The 15146-nt window shown below is 61.3% G+C and overlaps 2 protein-coding genes across 11 annotated transcripts in view; one reads left to right on the forward strand and one right to left on the reverse strand.

The window, feature by feature from the left end:
* Positions 1–9241, reverse strand: part of BLOC1S3 (biogenesis of lysosomal organelles complex 1 subunit 3) — a 61277-nt gene extending 52036 nt beyond the window's left edge. For all 10 annotated transcript variants that reach the window (XR_012093139.1, XR_012093140.1, XR_012093137.1 and 7 more), the window contains exon 1: positions 9131–9241. The gene's annotated coding sequence lies outside the window, so the exon portion shown is untranslated. The remainder of the gene's footprint in view (positions 1–9130) is intronic.
* NKPD1 (NTPase KAP family P-loop domain containing 1) lies at positions 100–13036 on the forward strand. Its single transcript, XM_007997181.3, has 5 exons — positions 100–2202; positions 2643–2804; positions 3764–4198; positions 6921–7052; positions 9024–13036. Exons 2-5 carry the CDS (start codon positions 2714–2716, stop codon positions 10853–10855), a joined length of 2490 nt encoding a protein of 829 aa, XP_007995372.2. The 5' UTR covers positions 100–2202; positions 2643–2713; the 3' UTR covers positions 10856–13036.
* Positions 13037–15146: the final 2110 nt, after the last annotated feature.

A 15146-nucleotide genomic window follows, 5' to 3' on the forward strand; every position in this document is an offset into this window, starting at 1 on the left:
TGTGGAGCAACTGTCACAGGTCCTGCAGGGGAGTGGGCACCCTCTCTGGCTCCCATGCCCCTCAGACCCTCCCTCCCCTGCCAGGTCCCCCTCTGCTCCCTCCCTCCCCGTGCTCCTGGCAGAGGGATGTGGGCGGCCTCGCTGGCATCTCTGCCGAGTCAACAAGTCTGGGGCTGCCCTCCGCCCGGTGATCTGCACGGAATGGAGCATCTTCCTGGGGAGCAGGGCTGGGAGTGCCCGGAGTGTAGGCCGGGACAGGCTGGGGCTGCCAGGGCTGGGGATGCATGGGGTAGGGGGAGGCCAGACACCCCCATGAACACACATGGCCCCTACGCACTCCTGCTGCCCGTCCATGGGCAGAGTGGCCCTTACGCTGCCCCCTTCCACCCTGCTTGCATCTGTAGCATCTGGGGACTCCTGGGCTTCGCCACCCGCTGCCTGATGTGGGTAAGTGCCCCAGCCTCACAGCTGCCAACCAAGGCTGGGGGTTGAGACCCAAATGGGATGAGAAAGGGGTCCCTTGCTAAAGAAACTCCCCTGTAGAGTGAGGTCCAGTCACCCTGTCAGTCACTGCCTGGGTCACCTCTTCCCAGCCCACCTGGCTGAGTGTAGCTCTGTCCTGTGTCTGCCTCTGCCATGCTGCCCCTGCCTGGCCCGATCCCCAAACACCTGCTCCCCCTAGTGTCCAGCAGCCTCCTGGCTGCTATGCTCCCAGCCCGGAGCAGCCTCATCCTGCGGAGATGTCTCGTTTAGGTTGAGCCATGCTTCATGTTCCGGCCAGGGGTGTGGGGGGTTAGCACGGAGGTCCACTGCAGACATGCCCATGCTCAGATGACAGCCCCGCCTCCCTGATGGGCCAGGGAGGAACCTTCCCAGAGCAACCGGCTTGAAGGGTCGGGGAAGAGACAGAGTGGGTCCCAGGTAGCAGGAAGGGCCCTGGCTCTGGCCGTGGGGAGCAGTGTTTGGTCACCTGGGCAGAACCCAGGGCCAGGTGGGTTCCCTTTATCTTGTCCTGGGCACTGTTCTGGGGCTGCCTCCCCCATCCCCATCAGAGCACCCCATCTGTCAGGGAAGCAACTATTGACCCCGTCACGCCAGCAGCCACAGGGAGCCAGGGCCCCAGAGGGCCGAGGGGTCTCCAGGGCGTCTCCTGCTCAGCCTCTCCCCAGCCTTCACCCCTCAGAGGGCATCTGTGGGGAGACAGTCACTGAGTGCTGGCCCTCGAAGGCAGGAGACAGAGCCTTGGCAAGCCTGGGAGTAGCAATCACTGTCTGCTTTCAAATCCCTGCTCTGCCTCTGTTGTCCTGGGGCAGAGGACTTCACTTCTCTGGGCTTCAGTGTCCTCATCTGTGAAGCGGGCATCACACTTGGCCCCCTGGGTGGTGGAGAGGAAGATGGAGCTAGGGTGCAGCCAGCCTTGATGTGTGTGCTGTTGCCTTCGTCCTATGGACGTCCATTTAGAGCAGCACCAGGCAAATGGGTCAGCACAGCCCCGGGTCAGGCGCGCCAGGCCCTGGACTGAGGGGACTCCCACCCCGTGCCTCCCTTGCGGCAACCATGAGAGGCAGGTGCCCACTCGGCAATGAGGAAGCCGAGGCTTGGAGTGTGAAGTCACCTGCCCAAGGTCACATAGCTGGGCCACGGAGGAGCTGGCATCCCAGCTCCTTGTCCCCCTCACTCCCACCACCAGCAGAAGTGCCTGGGCCCGTAGCTGCCTTGAGGAGACTTAGGCAGCACTGTGGGATGCATCTCCATTCCTTACCAGGGACGGGGACACAAGACTGAGTCCAGTCCTCAAGAGCAGAGAGCACCGGGACAGGCAGGCGCTGGGGAAGGGGCGGGGACAGGCGGGCAAACCGGTCGGGCGGGCGCTGGGCTGGGGCCTCCATCAGGATGGGCCTGTGCTGACAGTTCGGCTGGCGCGGCAGCAGCTCGCGGGGCAGGCAGCTGGGGCCGTGAGGCCACCATCAGGTACGAGTGGACCCGGGACTGGGGGTGGGGAGTGGTGGACAGGCTCCCAACCGTCAGCACCCCAGTTTCCTCTGCCCCTCAGCCTTTCCCCATCCTGCTTTCGGCTCTTCACGTTTGAAACGCGGTATACTCATCTTGCCCGAGTTTGCTGAGCCTCTCCCCAAATTGGACCACCGTGATTTCATTGCTCCCTCACAATTCCCCCTCCATCGTATCATTCAATCCCCACAGGTACCCAGCTCTGACTTTCACCCTGCTTCTCAGCTGCTCCCCAGCTCAGCTCACTAGCTCCATGTCCTTCCAAAGCGTGCCAGCCTCCCACAGCACCCCACACTTTAATGACCCCTTGCGTCACTCAGCCACCACACCGGACCCCCTATTCCCCCAGCCCACATCTGCTCAGCACTCCCCAATGTCCTAGCCTCTTGGAAACTCCCAGAGGCTTCCCGACACGCAACCTCAAATTAGCCCCTAGCCTCCCCCAGCGGTTCTCCGTCCCCTCCTCTGGCCATCCCTCTTCATCCTGCCCCTCACTGTACCCTGAAGGCCACCTCTGCCCCCTCCTCCCAAGTGACTTAGGAACCCAGCATATGGGACTTGGCCTCTCCTCTGTCCAAGCTCTTGGGCAGGGCAGGGCCCCTGACCTCAGCTCTCTGCTGTTCATGACCCAGAGGCTACGCTGAGCCTGTGCGCCCCCTCCTGCCCCAGGAAGAGGCCCCCAGCACCCAGCTGCCCGGCTGCCATGCACAAGCATTACAAAGTCCACTTTGCCAAGAACGCCCAGAGCCCCAACGGGCACTACTTCTGGGACCCAGAGTTGGGGCACCAAAAAGGTACGGGTTCAGTTTGGGGGTGGGTGATGGCCGGCAGAGGCCTGTGAGGGAGCCGGAGTGGATGAAGGAACAGAAGGGGAGCCGCGTCCCCAGGAGAGAAAAGCCACCTGCACTCCCCCAAGAGGCATCTGCATAGCAGCAGGGCCAGGACCCACGACTAGGACCACAGGGCCAGGGGGCCCGAAGATGGGAGCCTGGGCTGGAGATGGAAGCCGGGGCCACCTGGCCTGCCCTTTCCCCTCTCCAAACCCCCAGGCCTATGTGGACGGCCCCCAGCCTGGAGGGGAGCAGTGTGCTGGGAGTAAGGGGTAGGAGAGGGAGCCCCGCACACTGAACGTGTGTGAATGAGGCTGGGCCCAGTTTCTGGTGGTGACCACGGGTGCTCTTATTTAGTGGGGGCAGGGGGCAGTGCCCTCCCACTGGGGCTGATTCAGCCTCCTCAGGGCTGGGGTGAGGGCCGGAGCTTCCCAGGTCACCACCCTTCCTGCCACCCTGGCCCGAGCTGGGGACAAGGTCCACCCCCCCATCCAAATCCCTGGCCTACCCCTCTCCACACAACCACCCATCACTCCGGCCTCCCTGGGCCAGCCACGGCCAGCTCCCAATGGATCCTCTCAGTTTCCCTGACCCCTGCACTCAGGGCACCCCCCAGGAATCCAGGAATCTGCTGTGGCCGGCACCAGCCTCCACTGAAGCCCCAGCCTCAGGCGTCCTCTCTGCCCCCAGCTGAAGTCCAAGCCCTGCGCCTTCCCCGCTCCCCCGCTGTGGGACAGCACAGACCCCAGGTCCCTCCCCTGCCCATACCTCTCCCGCGTAAGATCTGACTTTTTGAGGGGTGTCTGGGGCTCCCAACAACACTCCGGCCCCCAGATTCTACCTGAAGACTTGATCTGGCTTGTGCTGGTGCCCCCCGGAGGTTGGGGACACAGGCCCAGTCACCCCCACTTCCTTCCTTCCAGGATGCTGTCATCAGTGGCGCCAGGACTCAGCAGCCCTCCGAGCCCACGGGCCCTGTCGACCTTCCCCCCAGTCACAGTGGCAACTGGCCTACCACAGCCACCGAGTGGGTGGCAGTGGCTGGCGCCGGGGCCTCCCGCCCTCCATCCTGCAGCAGCAGCGGCAGCCCCAGCCCCAGCCCCCACCTCCCAGCCCCCTTCGGCAGCGGCTCTGCCCCATTCACGAAGCCCAGAAGGGGCTGCCTGCAACCTCCACTGTCCCCAGGGAACCAGCCGGCGCCCCCCAGGCGCCCCCCTTACCCACCATGGCACCGGCCATGGCCAGCAGTGGCCCAGACCTATCCTCCGCGGCCGGCATCTTCCTGGAGCCCAGCGAGCCCACTGATGCCCGGCCTCTGCCTGCCCCAGCGGCCTGTGGCTCCTTCACCTACAGCCCCGGTGCTCACCCTGGCCTTCTCGGGGGCTCTCCCCGCTCCTGCCGCCTCACTTCCCGCCTGCTCCCCTTGCTCCCTGCTTAGCATCTTGTGCCTGACCTCTTCATCCACACCCTGGTCCCTATCCAGGAGGGGTGCGTCCCTGGCACCGGGGCTCAGGCTGGCTGCCTCTGCCTTGCCTGTTGGGGTCCAAGGCTTCCAGGCCAGGCCAGGCCTGCCCTGGTGCCGCCATCCTGGGCCAGGCAGTGAAGTCCTCCCTCTCCTTCCCCCTTTCCCTCTGCCAACACCCTGGCTGTTCTCTGGTCTCAGCCCCTTCCTCTGGCCCAGCAGGCTACAGGGTACATGGGGCAGGGAGGGTGAGCCCTGAGTTGTTGGCCGGCTCTGGCATGGGGGAGACAGAGCTAGGGAGTGGCCTGGGGAACGGAGAGCAATGTTCAGCAATGGGAGGACCCACTTGCTTGCTCCCTCCCTCCCTCATTCACTCCATGAGCGTGCCAGGCCCTGTTCTGGGGCCACAGTGGGGAGCAGGATCAACAGACATCTCTGTCTTCATGTATTGCAGCCAGGGGCAGGTACAGGAAACAAGGAAATTTAAAAGTGTGGCTGGGAGGCCGGGTGCAGTGGCCCACGCCTGTGATCCCAGCACTTTGGGAGGCCGAAGCTGGTGGATCACTTGAGGTCAGGGGTTTGAGACCAGCCTGGCCAACATGGTGCAACCCCATCTCTACTAAAAGTACAAAAATTAGCCAGGCGTAGTGGCCAGCACCTATAATCCCAGTTACTCAGGAGGCTGAGGCATGAGGATCACTTGAACCTGGGAGGTGGAGGTTGCCATGAGCTGAGATCACACCACTGCACTCCAGCCTGGGCAACAAAGTGAGACTCTGTCTCAAAAAAAAAAAAAGTGTGGCTGGGCGCACCGGCTCATGCCTGTAATCCCAGTAGTTTGGAAGGCTGAGGCAGGAGGATTGCTTGAGGCCAGGAGTTCCAGACCAGCCTGGGCAGCGTAGTTAGGCCCTGTATCTACAAAAGGTAAGATAAAAATTAGCCCAGCATGGTGGTGCATGGTTGTGGTCCCAGCCATATGGGAGGCTGAAGCAGGAGGATCTCTTGAGCCCCAGAGTTTGAGGCTGCAATGACCTATAATTGTGCCACTGCACTTCCAGCCTGGGTGACAGAGCAAGACCTTGCCTCCAAAAGTATGCCACTCGGTAACCACCACACTAGGGAAAAATAAAGCAGGGAGAGGAGATGGGGGATGTCAGGGTTTCTAGATTAAATAGGGTCGTCAGGCTGGGCCTCATTAAGGCAGTGTTAGAGCAGAGGTCCTGGGGAGGCGTGTTCCCGGGCCAGCAAGAAGCCAGCACTTCGGCTTTTGCCCTAAAGGAGGCAGGAGCCACAGAGCCGAGGACGGACATGAGCTGACAGGATCTCCAGGAGAATGGGCTGTGGGAGGAGGACGGAAGCAGGTGGCCCAGGGAGCAGGAGATTGCAAGAATCCAGGCGAGAGGTGCTGGCGGCCTGCCCAGGGCGGTGGCAGCAGAGGTGGGGACACAGCTAGGTTTCTAGGTCTGGATTGAAAGTAGAGCAACAGGGACTCAGCAGGAGTCTAGGTCGGGCAGAGCCCTGTCACCAGAGCCTCGGGGCTATGATGTGTTTCACACACAGGGAAATAGAGGGTGGATGAGGTGGAGCACCCAGTGATCTGGCAGAGCTGGAATTAGACCCACCTGGCCCACACCTCAGTAGACCTACTCCTGAGCCTGCTTCCTGGCCACCTGGCTTTGCCGCTAGGCGTGGCCCATTTCCTACAGCCCATCAGGCCTCTCTGAAAGTGGCTGTGTCACCCGCACTGTGCACCACAAGGCTGGCCCCATGTGCCCCCGCAAGACTGAACCCTGCCTTTTTGATACCCCATTTCCAGGTCTGAGAAGCAACCCTCAGTGGGGGACAGGGTGTCCTCTGCAGGGTGGACGCTGTAGTGCCAGTGCCTGGTAGCCAGGGCCATAAATGGCCACTGGAGACCATGACATTGACTAAGGGCCCAGCGCTGGCCAGACCCTTTGGCATTCCTGCTCCCCAGTGTCTCTGCTGCCCCACTCTTCAGAGGGAACTGAGCCTCTCAGAGGTGGCTCTCCCTGGGGTCTGCAGAGAAAAGCGGTGGGGCCGGGACTGGAGCTCCAGTCTGGTCATCTCTCCCCCAAGCCTGGGCTCAGGTGGGATTAGTGACTTGCTGGCATGATGGACAGGAAGGTGGGAGGAGCCTGCGGTCCAGGGCCTCTCCATGCTCTGGCCGGCCCAGCAGAACAGGCAGGAGTGGCCTGAAGTGCTGCTGATGGTGGAAAGTGGTGTCTTAGCATCCGAGGGCCTCGTATCCCAAAGAAAGGCCTTTGGGATTTTCCTGGGGGAATCACAGGCTTAGTGACCAAGCAAGCCTGGTGACCTGGGGCCAGGAAAGCTGACTTCCCACAGCCTCAGCCTCTGGTGTGTGGCTGGGGGGATTCCGGCCTCCCAGCCTCAGCCTGGTGGCACCCAAAGGGGCACAGCTCGCCCTGGAGGTGGGGGCCACTGATGGCCACGGAAACCTCCACTGTAGGGTTTGACGTGAGTCCCCTTGGCACAGGGTGCCAGGGAGGGGCTGATAGCGGGGGCCATGGAGGGCAGATGGGAGGAGGGTGGTGCCTGGCCAGCGGCCCTGACTCAGTGTCCCCACCCCCAACCACCAGACATCCTGACAGAGGATGACGTCTACTGCAGCTGCCTGGCCAAGACACTCTGCCATGTGCCGGTCCCTGTGACTGTGGGTTTCTACGCCCCTTTCGGCTGCCGCCTGCACATGATGCTGGACAAGATCACGGGTGAGGAGCTGTGTGTGTGTGTGTTGTGGGGAGGATGAGAAACAGGGCCTCTGGTCCCCGCCCAGCTCCAGGCTTCCCCCAGATCCCCCACCTCCTGCAGTCAGCCTGCCCCAGTCCAGGCCCTCCCCAAGCCCATACCTCTACCCTGGGCTCTTGCTTCTCTGGCCTCCTGGCTGCCCCAAAGTCGTACCCTTCCCTGCTTCCGCCACCAGATCCACTCCAAGGACTCTTTCTGAAGGACAGATCTGGCCCTGTCCTTCCCGTGCTTGTGCCTTCCATGCTCCCCAGTACCCAAGGCAGAAAGCCCAGGCTCTTTACTGAGGCTGCAGCTCCTGCCAAGCCCCTACCGGCCTCTGTGCTACCCAGACCCACCTCTTAGGGCTTGGTGGTCACAAGGCACCTGACATATAGATGATAATTGAAGACACGAACTGGAACCCGCCAGGTTCCCCAGCACCTATTTTTTTTTTTGAGACAGAATCTTGCTCTGTCACCAGGCTGGAGTACAATGGTGCGATCTTGGCTCACCGCAACCTCCACCTCCCGGGTTCAAGTGACTTTGCTGCCTCAGCCTCTCAAGTAGCTGGGATTACAGGCACACACCATCATGCCCGGCTAATTTTTTGTATTTTTAGTAGAGACAGGGTTTTACCATGTTGGCCAGATGGTCTCGATCTCTTGGCCTCGTGATCCACCCATCTCAGCCTCCCAAAGTGCTGGGATTACACATCTCACTCTGTTGCCCAGGCTGGAGTGCAGTGGCACAATCTTGGCTCAGTGCCGCCTCCACCTCCCGGGTTCAAGTGATTCTCCTGCCTCAGCCTCCCGAGTAGCCCGGACTACAGGTGCCCGCCACTAAGCCTGGCTAATTTTTGTATTTTTAGTAGCGATGGGGTTTCACCATATTGGCCATGCTAGTCTTGAACTCCTGACCTCATGTGATCTGCCCACCTCAGCCTCCCAAAAAGTGCTGAGATCACAGGCGTGAGTCACCACACCCGGCCTCCCCAGCAGCTTTGATCTGGATCAAGCCCTGCTGGAGCTCAGACCTCAGCCCCACGTGCAGCGAGAGGGGCTGGGACTGATGTTCCTCCTCCGTGTGCCCAGCCGTGGTGCAGGCCCAACAGCCTTTCGTTCCTGTACTGACTGTCCACTGAGCACTCACTGTCCTGCCCCGTGTTGTCACAGGGTCCCGGGAGGAGAAAAGATGAGGATATAAGGAACAGAGAGTCCCTACTCTTGCTGGGGGCCATAGACACTCCTGCTCATTCACTCCGTGACCTCAGATTTCTCATGATGCATTGTTCAGGCATTCCCCAAGTGCCTTCTGGTGCCCAGGGGACATAGTGGTGACCAAGACAGGCAGGACCCTGCCCTTCTTGCTCACAGTCCAGCAGGGGAGAGACTTGTTTTCAGATAGTGATGACCCAGAGTGGGAATGGCTGAGGGCCTCCAACCCAGCCTGGGATCAGGGAGGGCTTCCTGCAGGAGGAGCAGTAAGTCTAGAAGATAAGACTAAGGCTGTATCCTGCTGCCTAGCATAGTTCGTCCTCAGCATCTCATTCATTCATCCCTTACACCAACCACTTCTCCCCTGGTCCACTCTCACAACCTTCCCAGTGCCCTCCACACCCTCGACCCGCCTCCAGCCCCTTACCCAGCCCGGGCTCTTCCTCGTGTCTCTTTTTGCCCCCTCCCATCATCTCTCCTGTGCTGGCTCTACCTCTAACCATCCCGACCCCCAGCCTGGCCTACAGACCGCTTCCGGTCCAAGCCCTGCTCTAGGCCTCTCCACGCCCCGCTTCTGCACCGGCTTCCAACTCTTTAAGGAGAGGCCGCGGCTCCCTTCCAGTCCCTCGCCTCTGCTGGGCGCCCCTCGCCTCTCCAGGCGCGCTCCGCCCCGCCGGTACTAGACCCCGCCCACCCCGGCGGGTGTGCCGCTCACGCGGTTCCCGGGCTCCCTTCCCGCAGCTCTGATGCAGCAGGAGGCGGCGCAGCGCGAGAGGGAGGAGCTGCAGCACGTGCAGTGGCGGCCGCGCGCCGTGAGCGGCTGGGGCGTCCCGCAGCTGCTGTGGTACCTGGTGTTCCTGCAGCCCATCATCACGGAGGTGCACCTGCGGCGCAGGAACGTGCAGTTTCTTTTCATCCGCTTTAGCGCCTGGCAGTACGAGGGCACCGACAAGCTGTGGGCCGGCCTGGTGACCACGTTGTGCGAGGGCATCCGCCACCACTACGGCGCGCTGCCCTTCAGCGTGTACTCGGTGCTGGGCAACAAGCCGGCCACCAGGCAGGACTGCTGCCAGAGCGAGTGGCACTGCCGGCGCCGCGTGTGCCTGGGGCTGCTGGGGCTGCTGGCGGCGCTGGGCCTGGGCGTGGGGCTGCTCTACCTGTCGCTGGGCGGCCACGCACTGGGCCACGGCAGCCCGAACGGCAGCCTGCTCAAGGCGTTCGGCGGCGCGGCCACCACACTGTCGGGCTCGGGGCTGCTCATGGCCGTGTACTCGGTGGGCAAGCACTTGTTCGTAAGCCAGCGCAAGAAGATCGAGCGGCTGGTGTCGCGCGAAAAGTTCGGCAGCCAGCTGGGCTTCATGTGCGAGGTGAAGAAGGAGGTGGAGCTGCTCACCGACTTCCTGTGCTTCCTGGAGATCTACCAGCGGCGCCGGCTGCGCGTGGTGCTGGAGGTCACCGGGCTGGACACGTGCTACCCGGAGCGTGTGGTGGGCCTGCTCAACGCCATCAACACGCTGCTGTCCGACAGCCACGCGCCCTTCATCTTCATCCTGGTCGTGGACCCCAGCATCCTGGCCGCGTGCCTGGAGAGCGCAGGCAACATGAAGGGCACGGCCGACAACGGCTACCTCTTCCTCAACCGCACGGTCACGCTGCCCTTCTCTGTGCCCATCATGGGCCGCCGCACCAAGCTGCAGTTCCTGCACGATGCGGTGCAGAGCCGCGACGACCTGTTGTACCGCGAGATCACGCGCAAGCTGCCGGGGGACGCCAGGGGCGAGAGCGCGCAGCTGCTGGCGGTGCAGACGCAGGCGGGGGCGGAGCGCGGGCAGAGCCGTATCGACGCCGAGGCTGCGCGGCGCATCCAGGAGGCGCTCTTTTGCCTTCGCGACGAGCGCGACTGCCTCTACGAGTACGTGCCCGACAACGTGGTGTCCATGCGGCGCATCGTCAACACCGTGCCCATCACCGTGCGCCTCCTGCAGCAGCAGCAGCAGCAGGGGGACTTCGGGGGCCCCACGCCGCGCCAGGCGGTGGCGTGGGTGGTGCTCGCCAACCAGTGGCCGTGCCGCCTGAGCTGGGCGCTGCAGTGCCTGGAGGACCGGCAGCAGACGGGGGGCGCGCCTGAGGGCCGCGCGCGCCTCTGGGACGTGTTCCGCGACAACAGCCGCGAGCTGCACACTATGACCAAGGCGCTGCAGAACGTACTCGACCTGGACGGCGACCCTGAGCTCTTCGAGCGCTTCCTGGGCGCCGACTTCCCCTTCACCGTGGCCGAGGCGCAGAGCCTGCTGCGCTGCACGGTCAACCTGGACCACTCAATCCGCCGGCGCATGGGCCTCATCCGAGCCGTCAGCGCGCTCAAGCCGCCCAGCCCGCCCAAGTCCCCTGCCCGCGATGCCCCCGACGCTGCCCACCGGACCAACAGCACCTCCAGGGCGCCTCCGTCGGGCCGTGCCTCAGGGCAAGCCAGCGAAGGCCACCACGCTGGGGACTTGGCCCACAGGGGCAAGCTGTGGCCGGTGGCCTGCGCGCTCTTCCGTCCAGGACAATCCAGCCCAGGTGGGCCTTGAATGGAGGACTTGGCGGGCAGCAGGAGGCAAGGGTTCCTCTATCTGCCCAGATGGGGGAATAGGGGGCTGGACTGAACCCAGGGTCCCAATGAGCCCTGTGAGGGCCACACCCCCAGGTGAATCTAAGCCAGAGCCGTGGACAGAGCCTCCAGGAGTGGGTCGGCGAGCCGGTGGCAGCATGAGAGCAGGCACAGAAGGACCAATGAGGAACTCAGGATATACGTGCAATAAATGGAGGTGTTGAGAGCCCCGAGTTGCTCTCTGCATCCTGATCCGACCAGGGACCAGGCCTGCCCCATCCTGTCAAGCCCACTTCCTCCTCTGCGCCATGCTGGCCGCCTCATCTGGCATCTCCGTGGCAGGAGAGGCTGTGGGGGCGGTGGGCGAGGCTGCAGAGCTGGGAGATGACAGGTGGATGGGCGGGGTTGACTCAGGCAACATGGAGTGCCCAGGCCTCAGGGAATCCCAGTCCTTGTCCCCATGCCCTAGCCTACCCCTCTGTGAGTAGGGCAGGAGCTGGCATTTCTGAGGGTGACCTCGGTGACCTCAGCAGGCTGCTCCACCCCTAGGGTGGCTCCATTCTCAATGTAATGGGTTAATTAGACCTCGCTGGCACCTCAGCCAGTTGGGGTGGGTGGCACTAACCTCCCCCAGACAAATAACTGTCCACAGGGCACCTGCCTTACGAGTCACTCCAGGGCCACCTAAGGACCACTGGTTAGTCACTGACACTGAAGCCACTGCATCAGCCCTTTGATGAGGACAGGGAAGTTGGGCAGAGATGGGGACACACAGGACCCAAGCCACAGCCAGCCAGGAGGGGTTACACTAGGGCTCCCCACCTTTTCTCTGGACAGAGCCCTGGGCTGGGATGGGTGTCACTCCTCTGGGCAGTTCCTGATTCCTCATTGGTCAAATGTTCAGCCACACGCTCAGGCCCTGGGGTGCCTGACCCAGTTCCAAGTGTGTGCCGGCAGGGACTGCAAGGGCCAACACTGAACACACCCTGGGATGAGGCTGAGGGTGTGGCTTCTGAGCCAGGGCCCTGAGGCTGGCAGAGGGGACAGTCCCCGAGGAACCTGAGAGCTCCGCGAAGGCACACACCCTCAGGCCATGGGACTGGGGTCACTGACCTCCTAGTTCTTTAGCTCCAAGGCTGGGCATGGCATCCAGGTCTGGCTGCAGCACCAGAATCCTCCAGCCGCAGCAGTTGTCACAGGTGCGTGCAGGTCAGTGGTGGCCCTCCAGGATCTTCCCTGGAGCTGAGCAAGCAGAGGTGCTGTTTCCCATTCCTGGCCTGGCTAAGCTGGTGATACAGCGGACCTCCTGGGAGCTGTTTCCTAGCTGTCAGGGAGAGTTGGCCTCCGAGGGAGAGGCATGGGGCCTGTGACACCGTTAAGTCTGTTTCTGTAGATGCGTGGTAGGGATCAGTATATCCCTGTAGCCTCCCCTAAGCCAGTTTCAGTTGGTTTTGTTTCTTACCACCTGGAATCCAGGCTGAAAAAAAATTTTCACTCCTGTTACCAGGAGTAGGGTGCTGTGAGAGATGCTAACGTGTAGACTGGGCTGGAGGTGGGGGCAGGACTGAAGCCCCCCATGCCTCAGTAAGAAGCTGCATCAGCCTGGCCAACATGGTGAAACCCCATCTCTAATAAAAATACAAAAAATGTAGCTGGGCGTGGTGATGCACACCTGTAATCCCAGCTATTCAGGAGGCTAAGGTGGATCACTTGAACCCGGGAGGCAGTGGCTGGAGTGAGCCAAGATGATGCCACTGCACTGCAGCCTAGGTGACAGAGTGAGACTCCGACTGGAAAAAAAAAAAAAAGCTGTAGCCTCTGCTATGTGGTACCAAGCTGTGGCCAAACTGTTGGCCACTGTATCTTCACGTGGAGCTGCTCTGAGAACTTGCACCTGTGTAAAGCCATGGGACCAGTTGTCACCAACAAAACAGGAGCACAGCTGATGTGTGCACCTTTCCCAGCAATGAGTTAGGGAGCAGGTTTCCCTTCTCCACTCCCTTCCCCCATCTGCCCACTTGATCTGAGACCCGTGAGGCTCTGGGGAGCAACAGAGCTCTAAGAGCTTCAAAGGGGCCTGGATCCAGGAATAACTTGGTGAAGAGCTGCCTGCCACTCTGAACATCCAGGTGTAACGATAAGCATCTCCTGTGTTAGGACACCGAGATCTCGAATGAAACAGACCCCCTACATCTTCAGCAAAGGCTAGCAAAATGTGACAAGCTCGGGCGACACTTGGGTGGCTGAAGGGAAGGGGAAGACAAGACGGCAGGGAGGATCCTCTCAGCTTCCAGTCCTCCATCTGGGAGCCCTCAGAAAATCAGGAGCCGGCAGGTTGGGGTGTCGAGATACGGCTGCGGTTTCTAGAGCTGCTCTAACGCAGTCCGACAGACCACGTGCCTTTGAAGGACAAATGTATCGTCTCCCGCTTCTGCAGGCGACAAGTTCCAGATGAAGGGGGGCCTTCTGTGCCTGCTCCCTGCTCCTGGCGCATTGCTGGCCATCTCCACACTCCCTGGCCTGCAAAGGCATCACCCCATCCTCTGTCTTCACGTGGCAGTCTCCCTGTGCCCAAATGCCCCTTTTAATAAGGACACCAATCAGACTGGAGTAGGGCCCACGCAAACGTCCTCATTTTAACTTACCTTTGTAAAAACCCTGTTTCTAAGTGAGCTCACATTCTGGGGTACTGGAGGTAAAGACTTTAAACATCTTTTTTTTTGTGGGAGACACAATTCAAGCCCCAGAAAGGCCCAGTTCCTCACTCCAAGCTCAATTTAGTGAAAGCAAATCAAGGGACAGGCTAGGAAGAGGATCCCCGTCCCTGTCCTAGCTGACCCTACCTGGGGCGGGGAGGCAGACAGCCAAGAGGCTGGGTGAGACCCCAACACAGCTGCCTCCACAGAGGCTGAGACCATGAGCAATAGCTAATATTGACCAAGGGCCTCTGAAGATCTTTGGGGCACTGTGCTGACCCGAACCAGGCGAAGGACGGCTTCAGCACCTTGAAGCAAATGCCTCACACGCTCTGGCCTCACCCAGACGGGCTGGATCCCCAACAGCCAGGAGGGGACCCCTTCTTCCCTTCACCCATGGCCACACTGCACATTAGCAGAGCTGGGGACAGGCTGGCTGTGCAGGGATAGGAAGGGTGCTGCGGGCTGCTGGCGGCCGTTCTGTGTAGCTTCCCTAAGTCCTTCGCCCAAATAAGTCCTAGCCGTGGCTGACCTGGGGAGCAGTGAGGACACTTCCAGCTGCAAGGGACCAAAGAGCAAGCCAGCAGTGGGCTCCTAAGGTGCTCCTCACAGAGGCCAGGGTGGCTGCGGGCAGGGGACTCCTTGGTGTGCGCAGGAACTGAGTGATACCAGGACTCCAGCCAGCGACTGTGGTTCTTGTGATGTCACCACACCACCTCCATCCATGTCAGCCTCCCACACGAGAAGGGGGATGGGTGGCCCAGAAATGCTCGTTTTCTAATTTTTGTGTTTTTTTTTTCCGAGACAGGATCTTACTCTGTTGCTAAGGCTGAAATGCAGCAGTGCAATCACACCTCACTAGCCTCAACCTCCTGGGTTCAAGAGATCCTCCTGACTCAGCTTCCTGAGTAGCTGGGACTACAGGCATGCGCCGCCACACCCAGCTAATTTCTGTATTTTCTATGGAGATGGGGTTTCACCATGTTGCCCAGGTTGGTGTCAAATTCCTGGGTTCAAGCGATCCTCCCACCTCGGCCTCCCAAAGTGTTGGGATTACAGGTATGGGCCACCACGCCTGGCCTGCTCCCTCATTTCCTGAAGGGAAAAACAGACCTCTCGGAAACAGGCCACGGCCCACCATGGCCCCTGCTGGCAAAGGGGAACAAGCTGCCCTATTAACAGCCTCCTGCGGCACTGGCTGGGCCCCGGGCACACTCCCACCTGCATGACACCCGGGGCTGCCGGGGACAGGCTGGGATCTGCTCCCGTTGAGCGACGGGCAACTAGGCAGTCACTCCGTATCTAGCATCCTGAGACCCTAGACCTGAAGCCAGGAGGTATCTGGGGCCCGTCTCTCCCTGCAGAAAGGATGGGTATAAACTGGCCTGGCTGGGAGGTGGCTGTATGACACCGGAGCATGGACACAGAGAAGACGGGACTGTGGGGGAAGATGCAGTAACGCCAGGCCAGCCTCCTGGGCCCTGGCAGACGCTCTGTAACCAGGAGCTGTGATGGCCTCCGCCCAGCTGCCCCTCCCAGCAACCACCCCCAGGATCCGCATGAAGCAGACATCCG

The sequence above is a fragment of the Chlorocebus sabaeus genome, chromosome 6 (genome assembly GCF_047675955.1).
Source record: "Chlorocebus sabaeus isolate Y175 chromosome 6, mChlSab1.0.hap1, whole genome shotgun sequence".
Classification (NCBI taxonomy): Eukaryota; Metazoa; Chordata; class Mammalia; order Primates; family Cercopithecidae; genus Chlorocebus; species Chlorocebus sabaeus.

Bases quoted from the DNA above. Each gene is read 5' to 3' on its own strand.
- NKPD1 (XM_007997181.3), top strand. From the start codon at position 2,714: ATGCACAAGCATTACAAAGTCCACTTTGCCAAGAACGCCCAGAGCCCC. The intron at 4,199-6,920 runs GTGCTCACCCTG...CCCAACCACCAG, and splicing joins CTCCTTCACCTACAGCCCCG to ACATCCTGACAGAGGATGAC. The intron at 7,053-9,023 runs GTGAGGAGCTGT...CCCTTCCCGCAG, and splicing joins GATGCTGGACAAGATCACGG to CTCTGATGCAGCAGGAGGCG.